The sequence below is a fragment of the Lemur catta genome, chromosome 11 (assembly GCF_020740605.2).
Source record: "Lemur catta isolate mLemCat1 chromosome 11, mLemCat1.pri, whole genome shotgun sequence".
NCBI lineage: Eukaryota > Metazoa > Chordata > Mammalia > Primates > Lemuridae > Lemur > Lemur catta.
This window is the reverse complement of record NC_059138.1, coordinates 84,246,568-84,269,455: the sequence shown is the minus strand read 5'-3', so window position 1 is coordinate 84,269,455 and position 22,888 is coordinate 84,246,568. Positions and strand designations below refer to the sequence as shown.

The following is a 22,888-nucleotide window of genomic DNA, read 5'->3' as shown; positions in this document are numbered from 1 at the left end:
TCCAAAGTCTACAGACCCACTGATATATTGATGGGATATCTGCTCATTATATATATAAGACTTTTATCCTCAATGCTTCACTTCTAACCAAAACAGTAATTCTGAATTAATTAGGAGGACTTTTGCTAGCAGAAAAAATCTTCTTTAGCTAAAGGTATATGAATGGCTGTATGCACCATCTAGAATCTCCAAGGTAAAACTTCAATATAGGAAACTATAGAGAAATGCCCAAAAGAACCTAAATATGCAACAATGGAGGAATGAAATATAATTCATTACAAAAAGCTTAAAGAAGACTTAGGAAAGAAGCAGATCCTCCATTTGGTAATAAGTCATCACATATATGTAAAAAAAGAGACACTAGGGAAAAATACAGAAAAATCATGATAGTGATAAATATCCGGGTCATTTTATTTTCTTCTTTATACTTTATTTTTCAAATATACAATAATAAACATTACTTTTATAATCAACTAAAGAAAACCTACACATTAACATTCTTCTTTTTCCTCTTCTGTCCCACCCAAAAAGCTACTACCTCTATACAGAAATAGTGCTACATGAATAGATGGGATAGAATCTTAAAACTATGAATCCCTGACCATAAACCTTAATTGGAAATTTCACATAAAAGTCTAGATATAAATAAAAATGTAGAACTAAGACTATTTTGCAAGTTTTATCTTTTACATGACATAAATAATAACACAATGTAGGCAGGTCTCACTAGAAAAAAAATCTTTAAACTTACAGGTGACTTGCAATCCTGCCTCAATATGCTACTGGAGACCATAACGTTACAGGAACATTTTATTTTTGATAAAAACAACCTGCAAATTCATTTCTTTTTTTAGGTGGGGGGGAAAAAAAGAGAGAGAAACATAGTTTACAGTTGCTAAGAACAAACTCCTTAACAAAGGTCTCTTACTTATTTGGCAGGTTCCATACCTCATATTGTTTAAATGTTTTCACTGCTTTTGAAACTAAACACCTACAACTGAAATTCCAACAATTAAAGATTAACTGGGTTAACAATACGGAAAACTTCCTAGGCAGAAACAGGTTTGTCATTCACATACTAGCCTGATTTAGAACTAGCAGTGCTTGCTGATCCTTCTGGTTCCCAGAACCTATAGGTTGAGTCAGGGACCAGATAGGTTTTTATTGGGTTTGGGTTTTTTGGTCTATCTCCAGTATCTAGATAAGCACTATTCAAAGCTGAGATGATGGAAATATCCTATACCAGCACTATCAAAAATGTAGCCAGTAGCTACACAAAGATACAGACCACTTGAAACGTGGCTAATGTACTGAAAGACCTAAACTTTTATTTTTAATTTAATATTAGTTAATTTAAACTTAACTAGTCATATGCGGCTAGTGGCTACTGCTTTGGCCAGCCCAGTTCTAAAACCTAGCACAATCGACATTTGTGAAATGAAAGAATGAACAAATCAATCAATGTTGCTCTCTTCCCAAACCTCAAGAGATATTCGCAATTCTACACTGTGGGAAAATGGGTTCAGATTTTTAAGAAAATGAGATAGGGAAGGTAATTTTGAAGCAAGATATTCTTTAGAGGATATGCCAATCCTTCACTGCCTTGTAAAAACAAATTACAACAGTAATTACAATGCCCTCCTCCCTACCTATAAAAACTGCACTCACCTCTTACATTCCACCTATTCCACAGAACCTTCCCACCTCTGCATTTCATTCACTTAGTTACTCAAAATTTAGTGATAATCAACTGTGTGTTACACACTATGAATACAAAGTAGAATAAAATCCAGTCCCTGCCCTCAGAAATTCAGTAGGAGTAAGATATGAAAACATGATGACAAGCTGAAATAGAAAATCCTATTACAGAACTATGTGTAATTCAAGTGCAGGGAAGCATCTAAGACTCCATGTGAGAACCGGACACTATAGAAAAAGTAACATGTGAAGACTTCTTCCTTGGACCAAATAGTGGCACGTTGTCACAGGCAATTACTACAGAATATTGTTTTCTTGATTTTTAGGAGAATTTCAAATCCCATCACTATACAAATGCTAATATTCAGAGTATTATAAATAAGTTAATTTGTGTATAGCATTTATAATACTGGTGTTTGGTTGTCCAAAATGCCATGTTAACTTTAAGTAACAAAACACTATTTTTTTTGGGGGGGGGGGGGGGGACAGAATCTCACTCTTTTACCCCAGCTAGAGTGTCATGGCGTCAGCCTATCTCACAGCAACCTCAAACTCCTGGGCTTAAGTGATCCTTCTGCCTCAGCCTCCCGAGTAGCTGGGACTACAGGCATGCGCCACCATGCCCGACTATTTTTCTGTATGTATTTTTAGTTGTCCATATAATTTCTTTCTATTTTTAGTAGAGACGGGGTCTCGCTCTTGCTCAGGCTGGTCTCAAACTCCTGACCTCGAGCGATCCTCCTGCCTCAGCCTCCCAGAGTGCTAGGATGACAGGCGTGAGCCACTGCGCCCGGCCTTCACTTTTTATTTAAGTAGATTTAGGGGTACAAGCGGTGTTTTGTTATATAGAATTGCACAGTGGAGAAATTTAGGCTTTTAATTTACCTGTCACCTGAATAGTGAACATCATACCCAATAGGTAACTTTTCATCCCGCAGCGTTCACCACCTTACTCCCCAATATTCATTAAGTCACTCTGTATGACTGTGCATACTCATTGCTAAGTTCCCACTTGTAAGTGAAAACATGTGATATTTGGGTTTTTTTGTTCCAGGGTTACTTCTCTTAGAATAATGGCCTCCAATTCCATCCAAGTTGCTGCAAAAGACATTATTTCCCTCTTATTAATGGCTAAGCAGTATTCCATGGTGTATATATACCGTATTTTCTTTATCCACTCATCAGCTGGTGGGCACTTAGGCTGATTTCCACATCTTTGCAATTGGGAATTATGCTGCTATAAACATACACGTGTCTTTCTAACCTAATAACTTCTTTTCCTTTGGGTAGATACCCAGTGGTGGGATTACTGGATCACATAGTAGATCCACTTTTAGTTCCTCAAGAAATCTCCAAACTGTTTTCCATAGAGGTTGTATTATTAATAATTTACATTCCCACCAACAGTGCATAAGCATTCCCTTTTCACTATACCCGCACCGGCATCTGTTGTTTTTTGACTTTTTAATAATGACCATTCTGACAGAGAGAAGGTGGTACCTCATTGTGGTTTCAATTTGCATTTCCTCAACAATTAGTGACACTGAACATTTTTTTATATTCATTGGCCATTTGTATATATTCTTTTGAAAAGCATCTGTTCATGTCTTTTGCCCACTTTGTAATGGGGTTTTTTCTTCTTGCTCATTTGTTTGAATTCCCTGTAGATTCTGGATATTACTCCTTTGTCAGTCTATACTTTGTGAACATTTTCTCCCATTCTGTTTTGGTTTTTTTCATACAACATTGTGAATGTATTTTTTTTTCTTTTTTTATTTCTTTTTTTTTTTTCATACACCATTTCTCCCATTCTGTAGGTTGTCTATTTACTCTGCTAATTATTTCCTTTGCTGTGCAAAACCTTTTTAGCTTAGTAAGTTCCATTTATTTATTTTTGCTTTTGTTGCATTTGCTTTTGGGATATTAGTCATAAACGCTTTGCCAAGGCAGATGTCCAAAAGAGTTTTTCCTAAGTTTTCTTCTAGAGTTTTTATGGTTTCAGGTCTTAAAGTCTTGAATCCACCTTGAGTTAATTTTTGTGTATGGTGAAAGATAGGGATCCAGTTTCATTCTTCTGCACGTAGCTCCCCCAATTTTCCCAGCACCACTTATGGAATAGGGTATCCTTTCCTCAGTGTATGTTTTTGTCTGTTTTGTTAAAGATCAATTGGTTTTAAGTGTGTGGTTTTATTTCTGGGTTCTCTACCCTACTCCACTGATCTATGTGTCTACTTTTACAACAGTACTAGGCTGTTTTAGTTATTATAGCTTTGTAATATCAATATAATTTAAGTCTGGTAATATGGTACCTCTAGATTTGTTCTTTTTGTCTAGGATTACTTTGGCTATTTGCCTCTTTTTTGATTCCATATGAAATTTCAGATTCTTTTTTCTAATTCTGTGAAAAATGACATTGGTATTTTCATGGGAATGCAGAATATCTGCAAGTCACTTGGGTCAGTATAGAGATTTTCACAATATTGGTTCTTCTAATGCACAAGCATGTGATGCTTTTCCCATTTGTTTATATCATCAATGATTTATTAATATTTCATCAGTGTTTTATAGCTCTTACAGTGATCTTTCACCTCCTTGGTTAAATGTATTCCTAGGCACTTAATTTTTCTTGCAGCTATTATAAATGGTACTGAGTTCTTGATTTGATTCTCAGCTTGGCTGTTAGTATATTGCAATGCTACTGATTTGTATACATTAATTTTGTGACCTGAGACTTTAGTGAATATATTTATCAATTTTAGGAGTCTTCTGGAGGAATCTTTAGGGTTTTCTAGATATAAGATCCTATCATCGGCAACCAGGAATAGTTTGACCTCTTCTTTTCCAATGTGGATACCCTGTATTTTCTTTCTCTTACCTGACTTCTCTGGCTAGGGCTTCCAGTACTATGTTGAGTGAAAGTTGTGAAAGTGGGCATCCTTGTTTTGTTCCAGTTCTTAGAGAGAATGCTTTTGAACTTTATCCCATTCAGTATGATGTTGGATGTGAGTCTGTCATATATGGCTTTTATTATTTTGAGGTATCTTCCTTCTACACCTAGTTTGTTAAGGACAAAACACTATTTTATTGGAATTAAATCATGATTTCAGTTTTTGGGTTTTGTTAATCTAAATACTGAACTATTTACATCTTGAGATGAAGATCAAAACTATAATATACGGTAACTTGAGTCATTACTCAAGTTTTTATTTCATGTTGCACACAACTGCAAAACAAGTCTTCTATACCCAGAAAACAATAAACTGCATTAAAATTTTTAATTTTAATTGAATATTATTACACTCATTCAGAAAGTATTTTTCTGTAAGTTTATAATCCTCAGCAGAAGGAACAAAACAACAAACCAAAGTTTCTGTTGCAAAGTAATTCATACTCTAATTCAAAGCTGTCTTGAACAGTAAATATGAACACAAATATTAAAATTAATACAGGTAACTGCATCTCACTCTCCTTCCATACATGAAGAAACCGAATATCTAGCAAATCAGGAAAAGTTTTCTTTGAAACAAAAACCCCACCTTGCTAACAATAAAAAGGTTAAAAAACAGACAAATAGGTTCAAAGATCCTCTCAAAGTCATTAAAAAGGGATGAAACTGTCTGAAGATGAAAGAGTTAGGAAGAAAACTTAGAATTAGTTTATTCTCTGTCCATTCCCAATTAGTTCAGAAAAAGTTTCTTCAGCATCTATAAGTTTTTGCACACAAATACCCCTGGTGACTTGTTGATACAACTTAATCTTCTGTTTTTTTAAGTACAATGATTTCTTTTAAGATCAAGTAATATTTCACTTTCAACTTTTCATGATTAACTTTCCCTCATTCTTAAGTACAGCAGACTTTTCAATAAATACTTCTATGGTGTTTTCTTATATAGTTAATGACTTGTGTTATAATAATGCAAATGTTTACATTTTTATCAGTTAATTTCTGCTTGATTTAATACTATTTATAATTTTCATATTTAAACTGTTTTAAGTATACAGCTTAGTATTTTTACATTTACAAATTCTAATGTACTCATATTAGACTAGCCCACAATATTAAACCAACATTCCTGAACTGTCTTTCTGCTACAGTATGACAATAGAGCATAGCAAATCACAATTAGTATAATGTCACACTGCTACCATGGTCGGATTAGAGCCCAAAGAATCCAAATCTAGTTTCCTTTTCACTAAATCATGCTTCCTCCTCATAGTTCCACCAAAATTATTAGATTCATTTAGGAAACGATTATGTTTTAAATTTTATATCTTCTCACATACTCTAATATATTTAACTAATTCCAGATGCCTAAATGTAACTTCTCACATAGTAAAATGCATTCTTATTTATCAAGACTCATACAAGTACAAACAGGATTATGGTGGAAGAAAGATTATGATGGGTACAAAGACATAAAAATCTATGATCTATAAAATAAAGTGCCAGACAATTTGGAGGAATCAAAATAAAACAAAACACAAAACAAAGGCTGCAGGGAATTTATAATCTGATAAAGAAAATAAATTATGACCATAAATATAATACAAGGAAGACAATGAATAATTTATGTGTTCACAGGTAGTAAGCTAGCTAGGAGGCATAACAGTGAATAAAACAGGTACAGTTCCCATCTATATGTGGAAAAACAAGTAATTCACAAACCACTGTAATTATTCTCACTTATTGGGAAAAGTTATTTTACATTTTATGCATCTATATGGAGTGGAAAGAGGGAAGATTGGTCAGGTAAGGCCTTGCAAATGAATGAAGCAATATTCAGGCTAAGACCTTGGGGGTAGGAAGTGAGCCTTTGAAATCGAGAGCGCGCGCGTGCGTGCGTGCGTGCGTGCGTGTGTGTGTGTGTGTGTGTGTGTGTGTGTGTGTGTGTTTTATTTAAGCTCAGGGAAGCAGTACATGTTAACAAATTTATGACAGGAAAGTTGGCGTGTGTGTGTGTGTGTGTGTGTGTGTTTTATTTAAGCTCAGGGAAGCAGTACATGTTAACAAATTTATGACAGGAAAGTTGGCATTATCTGTGGACCCCTGTGTGTGTGTGTGTGTGTGTGTGTGTGTGTGTGTGTGTGTGTGTGTGTTTATTTAAGCTCAGGGAAGCAGTACATGTTAACAAATTTATGACAGGAAAGTTGGCATTATCTGTGGACCCCTGTGTGTGTGTGTGTGTGTGTGTGTGTGTGTGTGTGTGTGTGTGTTTTATTTAAGCTCAGGGAAGCAGTACATGTTAACAAATTTATGACAGGAAAGTTGGCATTATCTGTGGACCCCAAAGACCAATGTTACTGAAGCTTGATGAGCAATCAAAAATGGCATAGATGAGATTGGAGATGTAGGTAGGGAGGTGATCTCACAGACTGAAAAACCAGGAGGTCCACAGTATGCTAGAAGAAAGGCAAATATACTAATTTGACTAAAGTATGAGGCTAATGCAAAATAAACAACATCTGCAATCTCTTCCTGTTTGAAGGTCTTAATTTAATTCTTACTATGCAATAAGAGAGATAACATTTCCTTTTTATGGATGAAGGGATAACAGGCTCAGGAAGGCCAAAAGCCTTGCTAATATGGTCACACTGCTAATACACTAAGTCTCAAATCCCAGACATTCTCACTCAAGTCAAACTAGTGCCCTTTCTACTACACAATAAGTAATGAAAAATAAGGTCAAAAAGACAAACCAGGTTCAATGTCAAGCTAAGAAATACAAGCCTTATTATGGACAAAAATTGATAGAAGTGACATCAATTAAAAAGATGATTCTGATCTCCACATTGCATACAGAATACTTTCAGACAGTTCCTTTATGCAAAATAATTACCATATATCATATAAATCATTTTCAAACTGTGTTCCCCAAAAGAATAAGATTGTGTGTTATGTGTGTGTAGCCGGTGAGGAAAGGAGGCTGAGTACCATGGTTCAATCACAACATACGTACTTTAATCTGTTTTATATTAGATTTAGTTTGAAAAAAGAATTTTGCTGTTTGAAAAGCACAGATTTAGTTCTAAACTCTTACACTGGTAGTAGGGCATTTCTTTCACCTATCACATGCTGTATGAGTACTAATTTAATAAGCAGGCTAATTTCATGTTTGCTTTTCTGCTAAAAGACAACCATACATGTATACACCACTATAGTTTATTAAAGGCAATTTCCAGTAAAATTTTTGCCTTCACATTTTTAGAAATAAAAATGCCCACCATAAAGTTCCCTTATATGTTAAGGCATTTATAACATAAAAATGTAAGGTAAATATACTCTAAAACTATTATCAACTGTTTTGTCTATTGCTAAAAACTGAAGACTAAAAATTATATATTGATGCTCAAAAAAACAAATATCATTAGTGAATACTTTATGTGTAACACTGGTAAATATGCTTTCCTTAGCTGACTCAAAAACCACTGAAGTAAATAAAATAATTCTTCAACTCTCCTAAATTTAAAAAGAGAGTTTTACATTAGGGCAATAGTTTCTTGTACCTAACAATTACTCACATGGTCATATCTACAACAAAATCTGAAAGTTGGCAACATCAATGATGACTACAAAGAATTCGTTATTTAAATATGCACACATACCTTTGTCCTTCTTAAAATCCAAAGCGTCTTCTTTATCAGTCACTATTTCCTTCATATTGATAATACTCTGATGGGTAAGTTGCCGGAGAATTTTAATTTCTCGAATTGCTGTAATTGGAAAGCCTTCCTTTTCATTATCCAGACGTACTTTTTTTAAGGCTACCATTTCTCCTATAAAAAAAATTAAATAAAATCAGGTTACCAGCTGACTAGCACATGATACTTTTCTTAATTTTAAATTTATTTTAACCCATAATTTCTGTTCCTACTCCTCGAAATCACAACCCACAAAATATATTTTAGTTTCCAACATTTCAAATGATTATATGTGTAGTTCAAGAAACTAAGTGCTGGCTGGGCACAGTGGCTCACGCCTGTAATCCTTGCACTCTGGGAGGCTGAGGAGGGAGGATCGCTCAAGGTCAGGAGTTCGAGACCAGCCTGAGCAAGAGCGAGACCCCGTCTATACTGAAAACAGAAAGAAATTATATGGACATCTAAAAATATATATAGAAAAAACATTAGCCAGGCATGGTGGCGCATGGCTGTAGTCCCAGCTACTTGGGAGGCGGAGGCAGGAGGATTGCTTGAGCCCAGGAGTTTGAGGTTGCTGCGAGCTAGGCTGACGCCACGGCACTCTAACCTGGGCAACAGAGTGAGACTCTGTCTCAAAAAAGAAAAAAGAAAGAAAGAAATTAAATGCCTCATTAAATAAATTAAGGAATATTTATAAAAACCATGGGATACTATACAAGTGTTAAAAAAATAAGGTAGGTCCATATATATTATTGTTTTATGCTCTCCTTTTTCATATATTTAGTGAAAAAAGCAAGATGCTAAAGAGCAGGTATATTACATTGCCATTTGTATTTTTAAAAAGTGAAGGAAGGGAAGGGTAAATAAATATATCCAATATGCTTATGTATGATTAAAATTTCTATGAATAGAGGAGAAAAACTGTACATTGCACCAGTGAGAAAATATTGTCAGACACATTACTTGCCCATAGCTGCCCAGTTACCCAGTAATGAAAACGGTATTCAAAATCTGATTAGCTGTCTCAAAAGTACGTGTTCTTCCCCACTACACTAAATTTTAGATACGTGTCAGTTTCGTATCAGATGAGATCTAAATAGTAAATAAAACATACATACACACAAAGTCTATTATAAGAAAAAATTCACTATAGTGAACGTTTGTTCATTCTACTTCGTTGGGGAAAAAAAAACTATTCTTACAAATTTTCTAAAAGAAGGAAGTTTTATCTTTTTAATTACTACAACTTATTTATTCATTTTTATAGAAGTCTTCCTATAATGTAGTATGATTCCTTGTTTTAGCAAGCAATTTTTAAAAGTTATAATAATTTAATCTTTTTGATAATATGTAATTATAAATACCAATTATTACTCTATGCAGTAATTGCCTTCAGTAGTTTCTAACCATAAGGTCATCTCTCCTATACTAAATGGCCTCAAATAACTATGTTATTTTAAAATCTATTGGTTTATTTCACTAAGAAATTATGAGTAAAGATAAAATACTAGCTCTATGTATGCATTATTTAGTAAAATACATAACTTCTGACAGTTACTTCTTCTTCTTCGGTAAGGCCTTTTAGAACTTTCACCCAGGTTCCTGATTATATTCTGAAAGATTAAGCTGCTAAATCTGGCCTCCAAGTTTAATTTCTATAGAAAAAAAAAATTTTTTGGCTAAAAGTGCTGTGTAAGGATTAAGACAAAAAGAACTACTACTAAGACTAATTCAGGTCCAGATAACTTTCCTCCCTGTTACTAACAGTTTAAGAATTACTCACTATAAAAGAAAACCTAAAGCACATCATACAGCATATCAAAAACACTAAAGGAACTCTTAAAAAAAAGACACATGTATACACATCCACTTACATGTAACTCATCTTACATAAGTGCATATATAGAATAAAATTAAAAACAAGATGCAACGAAACTACAATAAATGTTAACTCAACTTTTTTGAAAATTCCTAAAGCTATACGGTAAAAGAGAAATGCAAACAAAGTAAATTCTATAGGCCCAAAGATCTCCAGAACTTGGCATTCTTACCAGTGTCTTTATCCCTGGCCTTGTAAACTTGTCCGTAAGTACCTTCTCCAATAATTCCGATGATATCAAATTTATCCACGCAGCGTTTTCCCCAGTCAATATCTTTTTCTTTGATTTCACCATAGCGAGGCCCACATATTCTATCAAATATAGTTCTGAAGTTTTTATATACAATCAAGCACATTGAATGAACTGTTTAATAACTCAATATCCACCCTCCACCAATCCTATACCTTTACCTTTTACTTTCCCCTACCCTTGCGTAACTATGATCACCTATCCACAATAGGTAACACTATGATTTGGTATTATAAGTTATCATAAAAATCAAGGTATCATTTCTATATACTGACTTTGCTTTGGTAGACTAGTACTTAAACTAGGAAAGAGAAGTAGTAGAACTTACATCAAGGGCTTTCAGAAATAAAAAGTAATTTTTCAATGAGTAGATGAAATGAACGTTAGTAGAAACAGTCCAAGTTCTCTAATCAACCTCCAAAAAGTTTTATTTTTCATTCACTGACAAAATATATGTCTACTTTAAAGAAACAAAAGTTTGATAATGAATGTTAACAAAAATCTAACTATAAAACTTACTGATAAATTTAGGCTAATAGCTAGGTGGAATCATCTTAAAAACACCAGAAAGAAAGATTTTTCAGTCTAAGAGAATAAAAAAGGCAATATAATAAACTCTCAGGAATCTACATTTAAGAAGATACATAAATAGGTATGATAATTTTACATTCTTCAAAAAGACATATAATTTTATGGTATTTTAATATTCTAGTAGATCACAGAAATTCAAGTAAAAGAAAAAGCTACAGTACTCATTAAGAGACTATTTTTAAATTTTTCTAGCTTTCTACTCCACACTACACAATGACCTCATACTCTTACACTAGGTGCTACCTGAACAGCAATTCTAAAATCAGATCTAACTTTCCCTTGGTTAGGCAGAAGTAAAAAAAGCATCAATGTTTCTCCCCTTAATTGAGGAACAGGTTTCAAGGGAAAGAGTTCTCTCTAGGCACTTACTTGAAGGTAATTTAGAACATAGATTTCAAACCTTCTTCTACTCCATCTCTTGCAAAATGAAGAATACATTTAGTTATGGGAGAAAATAGAGCTAAAAGTAAAGGAAAACACAGCAGCTTGCTCATTACTAATTTTGTTTGGGCTTACTGAATGCTGACTTCCACCTTGACCAATTTCAGTGTTTCTATGTTAAATATCTTAATAATAGAAATTCTCTTTGACACATACAATACCCCAAGAAATTAATACATTACAAACTGTAAGAGAAAATTAAATTTGCTTTTATTAGTCATAGTGAATATGTATGTAAGTAATTATGAAAATTTATTCAAAACTCTAATAGAATTTATTCATATATTTGTAAGTTGAAAGAATAAATACATTTTTATTTTAAATCTTAATTTAGGGTTTTATGAATTATGATGATCCAGAATTATTTCTGGTCAATCTAAGAGCAGGTAGAAAGCAAGCACATACTTAGGCCTCCTTTTACTATGTAACTGTGTTGCCGTTTTCTTTTCCTCTGGACTCTTCGAGAGATCATCTCCTCCTGGTAGCTCAGGGGGCAGTGGTAAATCAGCAAGCAGACATCGGAGTTTCTTTTCTACTTCTTTTTTAACTGCTTTTACTGAAATATTTCCTCGTAAGCTGAGAAAGAAGTCAGACAAACAAACAAGCAAAGAGCAGTTATGAATCCCATAATGAAAAAATTTACCGAGACTACACAGCTGTGATCAGAAATTACTAAAGATGTTATCAATATAAACCATTTAATTTTAATTATCACTTCTCCTGTTATACTTGTTATTATCACTTGCTCCTACTAAGCAATAATATTGTAAAACAAATGGATCCTTTAATATCATTTGATAAAAACTACTTAATAATCACAGTAAAATTTTGTCTTTTCTTTATAACCCTGTGTTACTCACTGGAAGGTTCTTTAACAGAGAAAACACGCTTGAAAAAAACTCATTTGCAGTTTTATTTTTAAAGTAACGTATTGTACAGTCCGCCCCTAAATTTTACTGTCCCTCCATTCAATAAATATTAATTGTGGGCTTCTATGTGCTAGGTATTGGGTAAGATACTGGAGATTTAAAAACAGCAACAATAACAAATCCATTAAGCTATAGTTCCTTTCAGAAAAGAGCTTACACACTGGAAGACAGGTAAGCACTAGGATAAAGTACTATACAAACAGCAGATTCCCAGAGTTAATGTGGTAGCTAAGGGTAGTTAAATCAGGTTTGAAACATAGTAAATGCTTCTTTCTAGAAAAGGTACCACTTGGAACACTGTCTGAAAATAAGCATATTTAAAATAATTTATTGAGAAAACTGTACTTTTCTACAGTTTGTAGACACTCCAGTCAAAAATTTTCATTCAGGCTTTAGTCAAAAATTCTCATTTGTCTGAAGATTCAAATCAGTATTTGGGAGAGGAAAAAACTGAAGTCTTAATTTAACTTATTATTTAAAGTTTAAAAGGCTACCTAAATGAAAATATATCATATGAATTGTCAAATATGACTTTCCAAGAATATTATATAATTAAAAACATTACATTTTGACTGAATATTTGTATCAAAACAGAAGATGTGATTTTAAAGTTTCCACATATCACAGCAACAAAAACAAAATAAAATGATTTAACCAAGAGACGTACACAACCAACAGAAAAAAAAATAAAACATTTGACTGAAGAACATAAAATTACATTTTAACAAATAAAAAGAGAAACCATGTTTTCACATGGCAAACTGTAATCTGTAAAGCTGTCTACAAACTATTACTCCATTACATTTAATAGATACCAAATAGAACACAAGGAAGAGTTTTTTGGCCGGGCGCAGTGGCTCACGCCTGTAATCCTAGCACTCTGGGAGGCCGAGGCGGGTGGATCTTCTGAGCTCAGGAGTTGGAGACCAGCCTGAGCAAGACCGAGACCTCGTCTCTACTAAAAAATAGAAAGAAATTATCTGGCCAACTAAAATATATATAGAAAAAAATTAGCCGGGCATGGTGGCGCATGCCTGTAGTCCCAGCTACTCAGGAGGCTGAGGCAGTAGGATCACTTAAGCCCAGGAGTTTTAGGTTGCTGTCAGCTAGGCTGATGCCACGGCACTCACTCTACCGGGCAATAAAATGAGACTCTGTCTCAAAAAAAAAAAAGAGTTTTTTAAATGCAACTTGACAACCTGACCAATTATAAAATTAGTATAAGAATAAAGGCAAAAAACTGAAATTTCTGAAAAAGATTAAGTCAAGTTTGCCCTGTCAAACAGTCAATCTATTAAGAGATCCCAAAACTAAAAGCCAAAGCCTAGTTGAAGTCGAAGAATATGTGCCATCCTGTCTATCCAATGTTTTGTAAAAACCATGAATTGTCAATACTTTGAAATCAGATGATTTACATAAATAGATTCCAGGCTTCTTTTTTTATTTATTTTTATTTGTCCCTCCAAGTTCAAGGTCTAGACAGGCTTCTTTTTTAAAAAAAGCAAAAGCTCTAGCAACATTGGGCCTAAATTCTTGCACAGCAGCACTGAAGTTGAAGCTCAATAGCAGAGCTGATCACTAATCAATAATTTACTCCATCTTCTTCACTTTATATTACCTGTCTGCTCTTATAATAGAAATTTGAGTTTGAAAGCCAATATATTATACATCTAAAGACATTAAAACAGTAAAGTACTGGCAAAGAAACATGTCAATAGAAAAAAGTACAGAAACACATAGGTATCTACAAGAATTTTTTATATGGTATTTCAAGTTAGTGAGATGGATTATTGAATAAATCATTTTTTAACTGCTATTTCCATTTATTTTATGTTGCATCTATTCCTGTGCCCTAAGTTTTTGTTTCTTCAGTTTCTTCCAGGATATCTTTTTCTTCTGTGCAACCTCCTCTTCTGGTTTTAGAACAATTTGTTCCTTTTCAATACAGATTATCTCGATGTGGCAGAGGGAGCTCACGTATGGGTTAATCCCACCATGAGCTCTCTAAATTCTGTGACACATCTTGGGTGCTTTGTTCACCTGTTTATGCTCAATGATCAGAGAATCTACATCTAAACCCTTATACTCAGCATTACTCTCTGTATTTTTAAGCATGTGAGCAAAAATTCAGCACTCTTTTTGGGCCCCTTACTCTGTGTCCAGCCCCACTGTTTGGCCTGGGCACACCTACCAACTCCACCATTGTAACGTTGGAAAGGTACACATTGTTTCTTTAAAGTGACATCTTTCAAATACTTGGTAGATTTTCATATATGCATACCCTTGATGGCCTGGGCAAGTGTTCTTAAAGTGAACACAAAGATCTGAACCTCCTGACTTGCATAATTCTGTGGGGTTTTCTGGGTCAAGTGAATAGCGAACCATTTTCACAGATTACCTCATGCCACTTAAGGGAAGAGCTATTCAATAAATCATATTGGTAACAACACTGGGTGAGGGGGGAGCAGATAATCTGACCACTTCTTCCTTCTTCACACAAGAACCAAAACCAAATTTCTGAGAGACGTGAGTTAACCTTTTTAAACTTTATAAACCTAGAAGGTCTAAAGGAAAAAGAATAATAGATATGACTACATAAAAATAGAAAATATCCATATAATCAAAAACAAAATCATTGTCAAAGACAACAGCCTCTGAGAGGCAAAGGTCAAGATCCCTGACATAACACATAAAAGTCAATTAGAAAAAGGGAAAAACAGGCCGGGTGCGGAGGCTCACGCCTGTAATCCTAGCACTCTGGGAGGCCAAGGTGGGAGGATCCTTTGAGCTCACGAGTTCCAGACCAGCCTGAGCAAGAGCGAGACCTTGTCTCTACTAAAAAAAAAAAAAAAAATAGAAAGAAATTATCTGGACAACTAAAAATATATAGGAAAAATTAACCGGGCATGGTGGCGCATGCCTGTAGTCCCAGCTACTCGGGAGGCTGAGGCAGGATGATTGCTTGAGCCCAGGAGTTTGAGGTTGCTGTAAGCAAGGCTGATGCCACGGCACTCTAGCCTGGGCAACAGAGCGAGACTCCAAAACAACAAAAAAAAACAATAAATGTTCAGAAAGATACTATACCTCATTAATAATCAGAAAACGCAAAATTAAACAATTACATATTTTAAAGATTGTCAAAAATTCACAATTGACAATAGCCAATATCCTTAAAGTAATTTCACACATTTTGGTTCATAAAATGATATACAGCCTTATTAAGATATTTTTTAATGTGCATACTCTGGCACGTAACTATCCTACAAATATTATTTACATATACATAAAATACTCATATATAAGGAGAGTTTAATAACAAATAATTATAAACTTAAGTATCCACTGATCAATAGCAGAAGAGCATAATGCATCCATTCCTATAAGTAAGAATACTGAGCCCATCAATATCAACATGGAAAGATCGCCAACACATTAAACGAAAAATCAAGTCAAGGAACATTATACATGGGTATGATCCTAATTTAAAAAAAAAAAATTATATTGTATGAAAACACATAGATAGTCTATCTTATGATTTGGGGAGAAATAGCAGTTTGGGGAAAGAAGTAAAATCCAACACAAGCCTAAGATATACTATTTGACTAGGAAGCAAGGAAGCACTAAAAACCAAATGAGGACATGTCAAAAGGATAAAGGAGTCAGCTTGACGAAGCTCCCAATGGACAAATTTTGGACAATTTGAGCATCAAAAAGAATAGTGGCCAGGCGAGGTGACTCACACCTGTAATCCTAGCACTCTGGGAGGCCGAGGCGGGAGGATTGTTTGAGCTCAGGAGTTCCAGACCAGCCTGAGCAAAAGCGAGACCCCATCTCTACTAAAAATAGAAAAGAAATTATACAGACAGCTAAAAACATATATATATGTTTATATATATATATACATACATACATATATATAGAAAAAATTAGCCGGGCATGGTGGCGCATGCCTGTAGTCCCAGCTACTCGGGAGGCTGAGGCAGTAGGATAGCTCGAGCCCAGGAGTCTGAGGTTGCTGTGAGCTAGGCTGATGCCACGGCACTCTAGCCCGGGCAACAGAGTGAGACTCTGTCTCAAAAAAAAAAAAAAAAAAAAAAGAATAGTGACTGTACTGATAGTAACACAGAAAATAAATAAAAATCCACAGGAGCAGAATGACTAACAGGGTAGGGGGAAGTGTGTTATTTACAAAAGAAGGCCAGCTAAAAGGAATGACAGAATTAGAAAAATCAGGATTTGCAGCCCCTACCATAGTAATTGAATTAGGTAAATATCATTGATGGGTGCTAAACCATTAAGTGACAGGTTGTTAGGGAAAAGGATATTCAAACACTGCCCAAGTATTACCCTACAGCTTATTCTAACTGCAAAGGGGAAAATGCACCCTTGTACATGGAGAGATCTTAAAATTGGTCATCACCTTAACCAAGTGATCACATCATTACTACTAAAGTAAGACAATTTGATATTTGTTCTTCATGTCGCAACAGCATGAAGTATATTAAAATCACCTCTTATATATTCTGGCTAAAAAACTGTTTATTCTTGATCTAAACAAGGCACAACTAATTTTCAGCTTATGGGAAATGAAAGGGTTAGAGAAGAACAAGTTAAATGATACCAAAAAGAAACAACCAGACATACCCAGATGCGGGACATTTTATTTATTTATTTTTTTTTTGAGACAGAGTCTCGCTTTGTTACCCAGGCTAGAGTGAGTGCCGTGGCGTCAGCCTAGCTCACAGCAACCTCAAACTCCTGGGCTTAAGCGATCCTACTGCCTCAGCCTCCCGAGTAGCTGGGACTACAGGCATGTGCCACCATGCCCGGCTAATTTTTTCTATATATATTTTTAGGTGTCCAGATAATTTATTTCTATTTTTAGTAGAGACGGGGTCTCGCTCAGGCTGGTCTCGAACTCCTGACCTCGAGCGATCCACCCGCCTCGGCCTCCCAGAGGGCTAGGATTACAGGCGTGAGCCACCGCGCCCGGCCATGATGCGGGACATTTTATAAGACTATTAGCCGAAAAGTCATTGGGGGTGGGAGGAGAAGAAGGGAGAATGATTATAAATAAACAAATGATATTATTGTTAATTTCTATTCTATTGCTAACTGTTGTTAATTGTCTTGAGTACAATAATGATATTGCGATTAAGCAAGAGACTGACCTTATTCTTGGCAGATGACTGAAGTATTTAAGGGTAAAGTTCATGATGGCTACAATTTATTTTCAAATGGTACAGCAGAAAGAGGTGTATACACACACATAGCCCCATTAATTCCCTTAAATAACTAGAGAGATAGAGCATGTTAACACTTGCTAAATCTAGATAGAGGTTATACAGACGGTAATTTTATTATTCTTTCCACTTTTCTAAATGCCAGAAAACTTCCAAAATAAAAAATGTATGAGGGAGAGGAAGAATTCACTTGGTCACACAATAAAATAAAACGGTAGAAGTTAGCAGAGTGCGGATTTGCAAAATCAAGAGGCCACACAAATCATACACACTCTTTTGCTGATTTATTTGGGGCTACAACAGTGGGAGTTAACTAAGAGTGGACAGAGGCATGCTTAAAGAAAGCAAAGATCAAAAGCTTTCCTCAGACAGTCTTAAAAAATGGCTAATGAGATTATGCAGACTATCACTCTTCTTTGAAATCACCTTTAAGTTTACAGCAAACAACAAGTAAATAAAGAGAACCATTCATATTCAGGTTTCCTAAAGCCCGTTATAACAGAAAAAAACTGTTCCTTTACATCAAGAGAAATAGTTTATAAACCACTTTCGACTAATAGCTGTTTAGCATAAAATAAAAAGTACACAATGTCTAAAATGAAAGTATGCAACAGATACTAACATGAAACTTTTAGCCTGTAATCCCAGCTTTTGGGAGGCTGAGCGCGAGGCTCACTTGAACACAGGAGTTTGAAACTGCAGTGAGCTGTGGTTGCACCACTGCACTCCAGCCTGGGCAACAAAGTGAGACTCTATCAAAAAAAAAAAAAAAAAAAAAAAAAGGAGAGGAGAGAGGGAGAGGAGAGGAGAGGAGAGGGAGAGGAGGGGAGGGGAGGGGAGGGGGAGAGGAGGGGAGGGGAGGGGGAGGGGGAGGGGAGGGGAGGGGAGGGGGAGAGGGGGGGAGGGGAGGGGGGAGAGGGGGGGGAGGGGAGGGGAGGGGGAGAGGGGGAGAGGGGAGGGGAGGGGGAGGGGGGAGGGGGGGAGGGGGAGGGGAGAGGAGGGGGAGGGGGAGGGGGGAGGGGGAGGGGGGAGGGGGAGGGGGGAGGGGGAGGGGAGAGGGGGAGGGGGGAGGGGAGGGGAGAGGAGGGGGAGGGGGAGGGGGGAGGGGGGAGGGGAGAGGGGGGAGGGGGGGAGGGGAGGGGGGAGCGGGAGCGGAGAGGAGAGGAGAAATTTTTAAACATGAATCATGACCATTACTTTCAGGTACATGGGGGAAAAAATGGTGTGGGGACAGTTTCTTCATTATAAAGGAGTCAGTGAAACACCAACCAACAGGTCCTCTTTCACAAAAACTGATCCTTTTGAAACAAAGCACTAGGTCCATTAGTTAACAGACCTGTATGTTAACACTTGCTGAATCTAGATAGAGATTTTAAATGTTAATTTTATTATTCTTCCAACTGTTCTAAACGTAATGGTCTATGTTACACAATACAATCATCCTTACATAACAATCATACTCAATGGTTTATACTTTTTCAATAAAAGCATCACTAATCTAAAGAAGTTCTTAATATTTCCTACAGTGCTGATTTATACTATGACTAATCATTTAATGTTTGAGATGCACCATAATTTACAGTTTGCAAAATCCACTCATTTAATCCGTACAACTAATCTGACCAGTTAAACCATAAATATTTTCATCCACGGACAGAACTAAATTAAATGGACTGAGGCAGAGAAAGATTAAGTCATTAAGAGCAGTAAAAGGTACAACTGGCACTAAAAACTAAACTTTCTACTATAGCCCACTGACAAGTTTTTTTATTGGATTTCTAACAGCACTAAAAATAAAGTTCAACTGGTACCAAATAATCGTTGGCCACAGAGGCATGCTAGCAGTAGCATTCATGAATCTTAAGAAATTTCCATATCCATGAAACAGAAACACATTCAAAGAAAGAACAGCAGAGACACAGACACAACAAAAGAAAAAAAGCAGAGGAGACAGAAATGGTGGGTCCAAAAAAAACATTTTAATGACCAAGAATAAATTGTGTCACCACCTAATTAGGTACACATGCATAAAAAATATTTTCATTAAGCATTCACATGTGTCTGCCCTGAGATCTTGAAAATACCCCTAGTAAAAATTGACTCCTACAGTATATATAAAGAATAAAGAAGCACCAGTCTCACTAAAACCTGGATTCTCAGTAACTGGTTACTTTCTCACTGATGAAATGACTCAACTCTATTCAAGCCTCTCTGTGCTGGAGAACCCACCCAGACTCATCAAAATTAGAAATCACTATCATTATGAAATTTCAGTGTTCCCAGAGAAGAGTCAGCTCAAATACAACAATTAGAGTAGTATAAGAGGTAACACCTGATTAAATTAGATAGTGTACCCCAGCAACTTACCTCAAAGGTCAATAAACACAAGAATTATGATTTAGCTTTTGTTTCATTTAAATTATAAAATTTTCATAATGTTAGCCAAAGTGAGCACATGAAAGACATGCCCACATGGCATTTTTATCCGTCTGTTTTCAAGGTCTATAAAGAAAGTAAGCTAGGAAAACTGCCCATAAAGTTGCTTTTTAATAGAAATGGGGCATAGGAGAAAGAGCCCTAATTTCTTCATAAAAATAAAAATGGTTAAATGGTATAATAGGCAGATAAAACACACAATAGTATAATTCTTCTAACCTAGGATACATATAAGAAACTTTCTTAGATGCATTTAATTTATAGTCACTCTTATCTTCATCCTCTTAAGAATAAAATGTGGCCACACACAATTGCTCATGCCTGTAATCCTAGCGTTCTGGGAGGCCAAGGCAGGAGGATCACTTGAGCTCAGGAGTTCGAGACCAGTCTGAACAAGAGCGAGACCCTGTCTCTACTAAAAATAGAAAAATTAGCCAGGCGTTGTGTTGTGCGCCTGTCATCCCAGCTACTTGGGAGGCTGACACAGGAGGATCGCGTGAACCCAGGAGTTGGAGGTTGCTATGAGCTAGGCTGACGCCTTGGCACTCTACTACTCAGGGCAACAGAGTGAGACTCTGTCTCAAAAAAAAAAAAAAATTCATTAATTTACAGTCTTTTTTACTGAAGTTTTCTGGGGGGACTGGGGGAAGTTAAATCATTTCTCACTTCAAACTTACTTACATTTGTTTTCTCTAAACAGTTATTGACAAATTTTTTTGCACTTACCTATCAGTATCTTTATCTTCAGGCAGCATGGGAGGCAAAGGTAATGGTGGTAACGTAGAGGTCACTAAAGGTACATGTTGCTCCTTCTCCTTGGCTCCTATGCTTGGTGTAAGTGGTTTGGTTTTCTCTTTAAGAGATACTGGTTCCTCCTTTGTAGCAGCAGATTTACTCTCCTTCCCAACTACAACTGCTTTCTTGGTGGCTTTATCTACAATCAAATTATTGTCCACCTTTGTTACCTGAAGAGGTGGCTTTGTTTTCGTTTTGTCATTTTTTAAAGTTCCACCACTTGAGGGAGAAGGTGCATGCTCAATTTTAAGTTTCTTCACATCTTTCACATGGTTGGTTTGTGACGCACTGGTACCAGTTTCTGTGTTCCCCTTGGTAGGTGTAGAAGTATTTGAGGCTTTTGCAGCTTTGGCAGCAGCCTCAGCAGCTTTCGCAGCTTCTGCAGCTTTCGCCGCTTCTGCAGCTCTTGCTGCCTCTGCCGCCCGTGCTTTTTTATTCTTGTTCAATTCAGCTGCCAGGCTACTCTTCAGAGTTAGTGTGCTAGGAGAAATGCTAGAGTGACGACTTCTGGATCTAGACAACCTGTGCCTGCTACGAGATCTTGAATGCCTAGATGAATAAGGGCTTCTGCTTCGGGATTTGGCAGACCGTCTGGTGGAAAATAATTAAGATTAGTCAGTAATTAGCAAGGTTCAGTTTGGAATTTACAAAGACAGTGATAACTCAAGTCTGTGAAATAAAATAGAAATTTACTTAATTTCAAAATCATTCCACTTTGGAAGGAGTATTAAAAACAAAAGGTGCCTTAAAGTAGAATATTATCTAGAGGCTACAGTCTTCTTGAAAATACATTATCTTAATCTTGCTCTGGCCTACGAATGCTAACAAAATTAGGAGGAAAACTGTGACAAGGCATCATTGTTGCCTCAGAAAATAGAAGTAGGCAATAAGGCTTTACCAGTGGTACAGGTAGTCTGACCAATGTTTACCAGAAAGATAGTTTCTACATCTCAAAACCACCTTCACCCATAAATTCAAAAGTAAGCAGTGCTCTGTCTACGCTAAGAGTGAAAAAGACAAAACTTCCCATTAGGTAATTAAAAAAAGAGTCTCTGAGGGTTCACTTCAAAAGATAGTTTTTTAAAAATTTACATTCACACACATTGACTAAAATATTTACACATAAGCATAGTCACTTTACTCACATAAATACACATACAAGATAATGTCTTGTGATCTGCGTAATTTCATACAGAAAAAGTAGTAAAATGAAAATCATATAACCACTCAATCTGAAGTTCTAATATTTTTCAAAATGAATAGTAAAAAAAATTAATATACATATGTCTTCAAAGTGCTTGACAACTATTACTTTATTTTACCATAATAAAAAAAATCAAACATTTACTAGTAAGTATTATAACTCCAATTTCTCAAAAGGGAAGAGCACAGAGAAGTAAAATAAACATACCTCCCACAAAGTGTTATGCCATAAATAGTCATATAGTCTGAACTAAAACTTAGGTCTTCAAGCTCCTGGTGCTATAAAATTTATGAAAAACTTCTTCTTGGAAACGACTTAATGAGAATATAATTCACTTTTCAAAAATTATTGAAAAACACAAAAATTAACATATTTAAAGGTATGGTGGCAACTAAAGTTCTTACAAAACAAATGTAGCACAGCACCAATCGAAATGAAGCTGAACTTTTCAAATCCATACCTTATCAAAACTTTAAAAATACATTCACAAGATAAAGGCACTATGGTACCTTGCAAAAACATGTTATCTCATTTAATGCCCATTTCAACCCAGTAAAGTATGTACAATTAACAAACAAGAAATTGAGACTAAAATATTATGCTACCTGAAGTCAGTCCCACACTCATTAGTAGCTGTGTTGGTTATTATCTTATTGCCACCACTACTCTATTTCCCAATACCCTTCTGCCCTATTCGGGCCCAAGGATGCTGACAAAGACAGATGCATCTTCTGGGTTCCAGTGCTGTCTGCTACTGGCAAAAGATCAGAAGGCAGAGAAAGA

General features: G+C 35.7%; 1 protein-coding gene and 1 pseudogene across 2 annotated transcripts in view; both read right to left on the bottom strand.

Moving 5' to 3' along the window:
- The window catches only part of CDK13 (cyclin dependent kinase 13), a 105,255-nt gene that overhangs the window by 61,432 nt on the left and 20,935 nt on the right, over positions 1–22,888 (bottom strand). For both annotated transcript variants that reach the window (XM_045565230.1, XM_045565231.1), the window contains exons 2-5: positions 20,833–21,492; positions 11,904–12,074; positions 10,389–10,528; positions 8,302–8,472 (exon numbers count right to left, since the gene is read on the bottom strand). In XM_045565230.1, coding sequence (XP_045421186.1) covers positions 8,302–8,472; positions 10,389–10,528; positions 11,904–12,074; positions 20,833–21,492 — 1,142 coding nt within the window. The remainder of the gene's footprint in view (positions 1–8,301; positions 8,473–10,388; positions 10,529–11,903; positions 12,075–20,832; positions 21,493–22,888) is intronic.
- Positions 14,267–14,825, bottom strand: LOC123647626 (annotated as a pseudogene).